The sequence below is a fragment of the Cariama cristata genome, unplaced genomic scaffold, assembly GCF_000690535.1.
Source record: "Cariama cristata isolate BGI_N322 unplaced genomic scaffold, ASM69053v1 scaffold5922, whole genome shotgun sequence".
In the NCBI taxonomy this organism is placed as follows: domain Eukaryota; kingdom Metazoa; phylum Chordata; class Aves; order Cariamiformes; family Cariamidae; genus Cariama; species Cariama cristata.
Genome location: NW_009602005.1, coordinates 114,830 through 124,383, shown reverse-complemented (window position 1 = coordinate 124,383; position 9,554 = coordinate 114,830). Strand labels below are relative to the sequence as shown.

Genomic DNA, 9,554 nt, shown 5'->3' with positions numbered 1-9,554 from the left:
AACTTGTCAGAGATGTGCAGAAAAACCGAAAGATTGGTAAAGCTCCACTGGCCTGTCTCTCCTTCACTGATGGTTTTTCTGTATCCTTAGAACAACCTAGGCAGAAAACTTGAGGGATCTGTGACCAGTAAAGAAGCCATTACATTTTACTTTTCTGCCTCTCCAAACTAAGCCTTCAAACACATACACAGTCTTTTCTTTATTTTCTCCTTTGGAAGAATACTCTAAGAGATTAACATACTATTCCTCTGATTCACAAAAATTTCCCACAAGAGTTCTACGGTCTGTGATTCCTGTAATTTAACTCTCACAAATTCACCTGCACTGAGCAATAAGCCACCAACCTGAATAAAACTGAAACTGTAATAATATGACTTATGCTTTTACCTGCAGGACTGCATCAAGCCAGAGAGACTTTGAAAAAATCCAGCATCCTTTTTCTCCTTCAGGTAGTCTAGCATTTTCTAGAGGGTATACATTTTTTTTTGGGAAAAAAAAAAAATCTATATTAAAATTCTATGAATTAACAACTTCCTGAATTACCATTCGAAATGCAAATCACTGGCAAACCAAAAATACCATGATATTTCTTCACTGTTCAGCTTAAAATTAAATGCACTAAAATAACAACACAACAGAACACTAAAACTCTCAAAATTACGTGCCTCCTTTATGCAACCAAGACTTACAGGAGTTAGAAAAGCATTACCTGTTGAACTATGGTATTCCCACCATTTAGAATAGCAATACCAAGTTTTAGTGTTTCAACAACCATGGGTCCTGTATGACCTGTCAAAACAAGGGTAGAGTCATTAAAACTTGCAATTATAAACTATTCAATCAGAAAGCAGTCTGGAGATTTTATCTACTATAGTTGTAACTGATTATTTATTTTGCCTCATTATATACCATGTACAAGTTCGTATATGATATACATTTCATAGGTATAATGATGTAATATACTATATAAATGTACAGCATTATACCTTTGATATCATGTATACTTTAATAATTCACAGAACATTACCTTTGCTTGCACTAATCATCTGAAGAACCATCTCAGCAGCTCCACGATCATGTAAGCGAGCTTGCTGATAGAGAGTTCTCTGTTTTTCCATTTCTTTCTCCTGGGTTTGGGAACAAAAATGAGAACAGAATACAGACTGGAACTGATTCAAGAAAAATAGGAAGATGAGAAATCTGAAATTCTTGAACACCATCTGCCTCCGTAATCCATGGGTTGTTTGATTCCAAAACTTCAGAACACACTGTCTTTCTTTTATATGAATAGCCTAGTAAACCAGCTCAATACACAGTGTTATCCTTGCATTTATTCTGGTGGACATATTTAACACACATGCACATTAGGTGACGAGAAAAAAAATGTTATTTAAACTCTCACCTCAAATGTCTTTTCTTTTTCTTCTTCTTCCTCCTCTTCTTCTTCCTGACAACTCTATTTATGTTAGAAACAGAAATCACAAGATTTTGCTTGTTATGAAAAATAATGCCTATTTTTACTATAGTATTTCTACAAAAACAACCAAAGAAATTTTTTCAAGCAAAAAAAAGCATTAAGAAGATTTAAAATCCCTGTAATCATAAATATTTGTGCTCATTCATACTAAGAAGCTGATATTCCCTAATGTATGAGTACTTCAGGGTATTCATCCAACTACATAAACACTCTGTAACTGTAGGCTATGTGGTCCTATGTCATATCTCTATTTATATCCATAATATTTATCTTCACAAACTCTCCTCACATGTGTCAGCTGTAATCAATATATTGCAAAAACTGTCAACTTATTTTTGACAGACTTCAAATATTAACTCCAAAATAATTACCCAAAGAATAAAGATAACTAAGTTATCTTTCATTCATTCATGAGCAGTTAAGACTGCTCATGAGTTAATTCTGTACAAAACAAAGTGCCAAGTGACATCAACAGGATTGCACCTACTGGAATTTTACAGTATTATTTTAATGTAGGAAATTTCTCATCATATATATATAAATCTGAACGGCATTTGCTTCATTGAGAATACAGAAAATATTACTATCAAGCAGTCTACGTAAGAAACAGAAGGAAAAGGTTTAAAAAGTATCTAACATTAATGGGAAGTACCTGAGTGGAGTGAGGGATGGAGCTTACAATGATATTTACCTTTGCCATCATGGCGGAATAAGCAATATATAAAGGATCATCTTCTAGTCTGCTATAAAGAGCAAAAAATATTTACAATTATTTTACAATATAGTAATAAAAATACATCATATTCCTACTAATATTTAAATGCCATTTTTATTAAACAGTATTTTATTAAAGTAGATATACATCTACTTGAAATACTATTACACTTGAAAATCGTATTATAAATATATTTTCTTATCTCAAACCAAGTCTCTAACTTTTTAATTAAACAATTTAGAGGTATATTTGGACCTCCAACTTAGTCATGTTGGATAAGTAACGATCACTGGCTGTTGCAGGTGCAGAAAAGTATTATGGAGATACAAGTTAGAATATTTTTAACTGTCAGATGGCAAGATTATGTTAGTCATACAGAAAAACTATATGAAGCACTGGAGTAGTCTACTCATACAAAATACATATTCTAAATCAACAGTCTAAATTCAAATCAGAAACTGGCACTGAAAGAGATTCATGCTAATCATCAATGAAACCTCTTCTGACATATTGAACAAAATGTAATGGATACCAACAACAAGAACACACATCTATTACCAGCAGAGACCAGGCGATGGTACTCTGAATGAACCAGCAGTTCCTGTAGACTTTATGTTTCTATGAGAATTCATGCTCAGTTATTTCTGTATTGGGTATTTACCGGGCTTTTAAAATGTCAAAAATAGTCAATATTTGTCTCAATATAAAGGTCATACTGAGTTTAAATACACAAAAACTCTAACGAAACTGAGAGGCAAAAAAAGTATTCACCATGCTCAACAATGAACTGCAGTTGTGTTAAATCACTTCTGTAATGTTACTAGAGATTAAATTACTGTGTGCTTTTACTGTACTTTTCAACACAGCTCTTTTTACCTTCTCTCTGTGAGAGCACTGTGGCTAAAATAGAGGATAATCTGATGAAGTGGATCAGGCTGTTTTTTCTCAGTCTCGTCCTCTTCCTCTTCCTCTTTTTTTGGAGGTGTCTGTCTCAAGATTTATATCAGAATATACAAATTAAGCTTCATGAATAAGAAACAAATGAGTAATTAAGCTTAGGAAAGGATTCAGTAATTTTATTCTGTCCAATTTGTATTAACTTCCAGTATTCATCTTATTCAGCAGCTTACAGCATAACCTGCAACAGTAATGTGCCTGTATGACTCAAAAGGAGTTAGAGTATCTGATTGTTATTCATATTTGATAGTAACATTAGAAGTTTTTCATTTGCAAAGTATTGAGAATGAGACAGTGAAAATCTTAGGGAAGCCTTATTCAGCAGAAATTACATGTTTCCAGTGGACCAGAATTGAAAGAAAGTTCCAGCTCAATTATTTAGCAAGAGAATTATTGGTAAATTAAACTATTTTTAATAATATCATCAGATACATTCTAATTAGACTACTGTTTGCTACAATACTTTCAATATATCATTTCTAGGTAACCTTGATTCAACAAATCTAAGCACTGCTCTTATTGTCAACTTCAAACATTTTTTGGCAGTTTGAAATATAACTTAGCCAGCACTGGCAAAAGACCAGCGTATCACCTTTATCTTGTGTTATCACCTCTTTGTAGGGTTTGTAATTATTGTAGAATTATTGTAATTATAGCAATAATTGTTAACTACAGAAGTTCAGTTTACCTCTCTAGTAAATCTGAGAGAACTGTGATCACTGTTTTGATCAATGGTCTCATTCCTTCCTTTAGAAAGGAGCAACAAAATCAAACAATGCCTGTGAACATATAATTGTCCAGAGTATGGGAAGAATGTAGTAGCTGTAATTTTGAAAAATCATACAATCTTGTATACCAATGGACCTTTAAAAAGCATAACATGACTGCTTTTGTTAACACTGAAGCATCTCCTGATACACCTTCATGTGATCCATGAAGATACAGATTCATTTTCATGTTTAGATACTACAGAGATAGGCCCCTTGGAAGTATTTTGGACAAACTAACTACAGAGAGGGAAGAGAAAAAGCAGTAGGCTTTCTGAATCAATATTCAGTAACAAAATGCTGAAGTGTACCAGTCACTTCTATCAAGTACACATGTAAACTAATTTTTTGCTGAATATGGCTGCATGTATTTACTTTTCCTTATGATGTATCAACAAGAAAACAGCAAAATTAATTTGTATCAAAGCTGAAAATGTTAAAATTAAATATTATGCATCAACAAAAATTTTTAAAAAGGGAAAAGGATCAATTGTGTCAAGCTTTAAAAAACCAGTAAATAAAATATAGGAACATAGGAATTACCATAATGACAAAAACAGTCTGAAAATTCATCTAATCCATTTCTCTTCCCAAGAATGAGTATCACATAGTTTGTCTGAAGGCATAAAACACCTTAATGCACTTCAGTGTGCATCACAGGACGAATGTCTTTTTGACCACAGCAGAAAACGACCTTATGCCCCGAAGCATAAGGATTAATATTTTATAAGTTTATGCATACGCATACAGTACAGAAAAATTAAATATAGGTTATAATAGATAAATAAAATATACACTAAAGTGGGCACTGAAAAATATGCCCAATTATGTCAGTACTTACAGCCAAATCCTGAACTAGTTTCTCCTCAAATGAATATTCCTCTGTTTCTATCCAATAGTTCTGATAGCCATGGAGGAAGAGGTTAATAGAACGGTGCCTGGGGGGGGTTGTGAAAGTGAGATCAAGAGGGGTAACGGAACATAGTATAACAGCTCAGGTGGTTAATGATTAGTAAGGATACGTATTTGTACAATTCTGATCTTCTGATTGGTCAGTGAAACAAAATGCAAAACATAACTAACATTCAGTGACAAATTTGTGTGTACTTTTGAACATTCTTACTATTTTTTTATACACGTATGTATACATTACTTTATGTTTTGAAGGCTTTGGGAGTGATAATATATGTTATACGTAAAATTGCATGACTGGAACCTTAACGCAAACATGGGAAAAATACACACTTGAACAGACTGAGAATGAGTGGGTGGGATTTACACCTACGAGATGTAAATCTAGTTTACTGAGACAGCAGAAGTTGGCCATCAACACCAAAACAATTATCAAGTGCTTTCCAGCATGTTATCTGCAGACAGACATTGCCTTCTTCCCCATAAAGAAGCCTAACCTCAGGTTTTCTTTCCGTTCCAAATCAGGGCAGTATTAATGCATCCTCAAAGGAGCTGGATTAGAAAAACACAAAACCTGCTCTAGAAAATGACCAATTTTAGAAAACTCTTAGGCATATTAATTACTACTATACAGTATTCATTTATTTAACTTTCCACAGAAAATACAGTTCATGGCAATAAGACTACACATAATAATGGCCAAACCATTCCATCTTTACATTATATTTGGGGGAAAATTTTGTTTTGAGGTGCACTACATGAGGTTACAAAGGTTGTTCCACAAAGCCTTTGTATTTCATTTATCCTGCACCACTAACAAAAGCTATATAATTTAGCTGTATATACTATGACTTGTTTAAATACACTGTACACATGAATTATTATTTTATAATGGAATAGCTATTGGGCCAACCTTCTAGGCTCTCCTGCTGACACTGGTGCCATTTTATTATCAAATTTCAAAAACTGACCAATCAGAATTCCCTCTGAAAATTGTACAAATGCATGTTTTATGATAACATCAAATCATGGCTGGGAAGGAGTAAGTGTGTGCATAAGCAAGAGGCTCTCCACAAGTTACATTACCGTTAACTTGAGTATAAGCCTGTCATACTGAGTTTTTTCATGTACTTTTTCCAGCCAAACACGTTGAAAGGTGCTCAGGAAGAAATTGCTAATTTTGTGTCTGAAGAAAAGCATATAGGTTTTCATTGAAGAAAAGCACAAGTTAAATTCAATAAAGTAGTCAGAAAGAATGTATTTGTAAACTGTGTATGAAGAATTGCCATGTACAACTTCGCTGTATCAATGTGCATATACAGATGACAGACAATAAGACAAATTCTTTTACAAATTAATTTCCTTAAAACATGAAACATAAATACACACATCTCAGAGAAAACATTTATCATGTAAGACACTTTTTCAAAGCCATGTACATTCATTAAACACAGAACAGGAAGAATTAGTATTTCCTAGCTTAACTGATACATTTTCCCTTGAAAAACAAATACATTTTAAAATACAACTATTTCTTTTGTATCTCCATGCATTTCTCAGAAATGAGAATACTTGGAATATTTACAGTAGAAGTTAAAGTAATTTTTCTATGATTTAACAAACACTTACACATCAATAGACATTTCAATTTCTGAAATATCTTAATGGAATTCCTAAAAACTGATACATAAAGGAATGTCTTTTGAAGAAAATTAGATTAAAATATAAGATTAATATTAAATTATATGGAAAGAAAATTTTCAAAAGAAAGAGCTCATTATTCACTGAAGATATTTATCTTTTCTAGGATAACTGAAAGGGTACCACCACGATGTTTGCTTACGGCCCTTTAAATGAATTGATTCTAGCATAAAATTTAGTTCTAACACTCCCAATATAAAGCTGCAACTAAAATGAGGAAATATACAAGATAAGGAGAGCTGCATTTCAAACTCTGGTTCAAAGGGGTTTACATAACTCCTAGAATTAATCATACTCCACTTGAAATAACTTCCCTAGGGTTCAGCGATGTCTTAGCACAACACTCAATTTAAATGATGGAGATAGTTATAGGCGCATAACAGTGTGATAGCCTTATTTTCCTGTCAGAATCCTATGATTTATCTAGAAAAAATATGTGTCTATAAAGTAGTGAATTTTAAACCTTTGTTCCACACCTGTCAATCGAGCAATATACCTAGAGGTCCCTGCTCATTGCAGGAGGGTTGGACTAGAAGACATTTAAAGGTCCCTTCCAACCCAAACCATTCTATGATTTTATGTTTCTAAGTCCCAAGTGTTTTTCCACTCTTGCCAGTTTTGAAGTGCAGACACCACAATTAATTGGCTAACATAGTTTATTACAGTTCATTTTTAGAATCTACAAGATGAAATAATGGGACAGATTTGCCTCACGTTCATGTCTAAATTAGGAGTAAACTCCACCACAAAATCTACCCTAAAGTTTGAGAAGAACCAACCTCAATCTTTTTAACACAAGAAAGTTTTAATGAAAATTACAGATAATGTAAATGTTCTACTTCAATGAGTTTTACTCCATATTTACTTGAAAATGAAAATACAGATGCATAACCCATTTTGCCCCTTGGCAAGTGTTCCATCAACCTCAAAAATAAGAAATAAAACTGGTTTTTTTTTAAAGGCAAAAATTAGAGGAACCATTTTTATCATTTGGGTGCTCATATATTCCAAACATTTCAAGAATTTATAAATCCTAAATATGGTTGTAAAAAAATAATGTTCACAAAAATTTTGTACTAAAATGGGTGCTCTTCATACCACTTCCTCTTGTTTTTCCAAACACAATTCTTGAAGATGAAATGACTAGCCAGTTTGTTCTTATGTTGTACTTAAACATTCTCATTTCTCTGGTTCTTTAAAGATTGCCTGGTGGTAGTTTGACAACTTAGAGAAGTTATTATAGTCTAGAACTACTACTTTTTGTAAAGGAAGGATGTGTGCTTTTTACAGTATAACTGGCTTTTTATTTGTTCTGTGCAAACTTAATATTCTTCTAATATGTTAGTGACACAGCTACAGACCTTTAGCCAACATCAAACATGTAGATTTGCTTTAATAAAGGCATTTAAAAATGCAATGCAACTCTTCTGTTAAATATTCTGCAAACAATCTTTCAACAAAAATATTAAACATGAAAGGTGAAAGAGTGCAGAAGGTGAGAAGCAAACTTAATTAAAGATGTGCTTAGGCTGTATCTGAATAAAAAGCAGATTTGTTGAGAAGGAACAGGGTAAAGGAAATGACCTCAATGCCGCATGGTCTTAATACTCTGTTTAAAGCAGTAGATGGATCCAGGCACAGGATGGACTTTATCTCGGACTTTGTGGTATCTACATTCAACTGGAGTAAGAAGTAGAGCAATACACAAGTCCGAAATATCATTCTGCACTGCTCTGCCCCAATAGCCGCTTTAATGCATTTAACATCCTGATGTAGTAGAAAAGATTGTCTTGGACAAGCTAAAGAGCATGAAATGTTCATGCAGTAGGAGAGGAATAGCCACATAAACTTGAAAAAAGAGAAAAGAATACAAACACAGGAGAATAAAGAGCAAAAAGAGCAACCAACCAAAGGCAAAAAAGGGACAGAAACAGCAGCATCTTAACAATTTTCACAGATAATTTGAGGAACTATGCAGAATAACAGCTGACAAAAACGAAGCATTTTGGTTTTGAAGCAATGTAGCTCCTATGGTCTTTTCCCCCTCTGGTTATTTGTCATGAGAGAAGTGTTTTGCTACTGTGAGGAATTAGTTGATAACTAACCAACTCTTCTGTTTCTTAAAATTACATACGCCTAACAATCAAGAAACTTGTAGGTATACACACAAGCAATATTTGCACTCAGAAATGTAAACAAAAGTTCCAAAAAAATAAACCTTTAAGCCATTTACCTTGGCAGATTGTATAATGGTGCCATTCTGAAACATGCAACAACAGCCCTTTTGCGTTGTTTTGACAGGAGTTTGTGCCAAACAGCTTTCTTTGATCTCAGTGGTTGTTCAACCTGTAGGAAGATATCTCCTAGTACATACAATGGAAACTCTTCAACTTTTATTCAAAATTTTCTTTTTAGCTAGCAGTTAATGTAGTTAGCAAATTAGAAAATGTTACAAATGCTCTGCATCATCTGAAAAAAATGTTCTTTTGGGGGTTTATTTTGGGTTTTTTTGTTTTTAAATTAATAAGAAAAAAATACTAGGGGCTTTATATATAACACCTTTCAGTTTATACAGAAAAGCTCAAGATGCCAGAGAATGTCGTTTGTGTGACTCCTTGGTAAAACTCCAAAATGGTTATTTTGTCTGTTTCCAGTTATGCATATTCAATTGTTCATGTGAACGAATTTCTCTGCTATATCACTTGTCAATGAAATGGATTAACTTTATGTGGGAAGACTACAAATGCTTTTTGTATTTACATTGTATCATTTGAATGAACAGGCAACTGAATCAAAAGTTGCTACAGCATCCTCAGGTGCAGAAATCAGAGACAGGCTACAGCTAGTATATTAAAAGTGCGTGCACAGGCAAAAATCTCTTCCTAAAATTACAGAGTTTTCAGCTACTGAATGGTGATGATTTATATATTATACTTTTTGCAACTGTTCACAAAGTTTTGCAGAGGCAAATACATCCTGAGTTTTCCCTGAAGCTCAATTGAGGCGCTTCAACAGATTACATTAA

At 33.3% G+C, this 9,554-nt stretch overlaps 1 protein-coding gene across 1 annotated transcript in view; it reads right to left on the bottom strand.

The window, feature by feature from the left end:
- Window positions 1-387: 387 nt before the first annotated feature.
- The window catches only part of LOC104157261 (ryanodine receptor 3), a gene marked incomplete at its 3' end in the record, with an annotated part of 118,201 nt that continues 109,034 nt past the window's right edge, over window positions 388-9,554 (bottom strand). The window contains exons 62-69 of the mRNA XM_009694544.1: window positions 8,763-8,875; window positions 4,758-4,854; window positions 3,069-3,178; window positions 2,169-2,220; window positions 1,403-1,456; window positions 1,028-1,127; window positions 710-789; window positions 388-464 (exon numbers count right to left, since the gene is read on the bottom strand). Of these exons, the coding sequence (XP_009692846.1) occupies window positions 388-464; window positions 710-789; window positions 1,028-1,127; window positions 1,403-1,456; window positions 2,169-2,220; window positions 3,069-3,178; window positions 4,758-4,854; window positions 8,763-8,875 (683 nt within the window). The remainder of the gene's footprint in view (window positions 465-709; window positions 790-1,027; window positions 1,128-1,402; window positions 1,457-2,168; window positions 2,221-3,068; window positions 3,179-4,757; window positions 4,855-8,762; window positions 8,876-9,554) is intronic.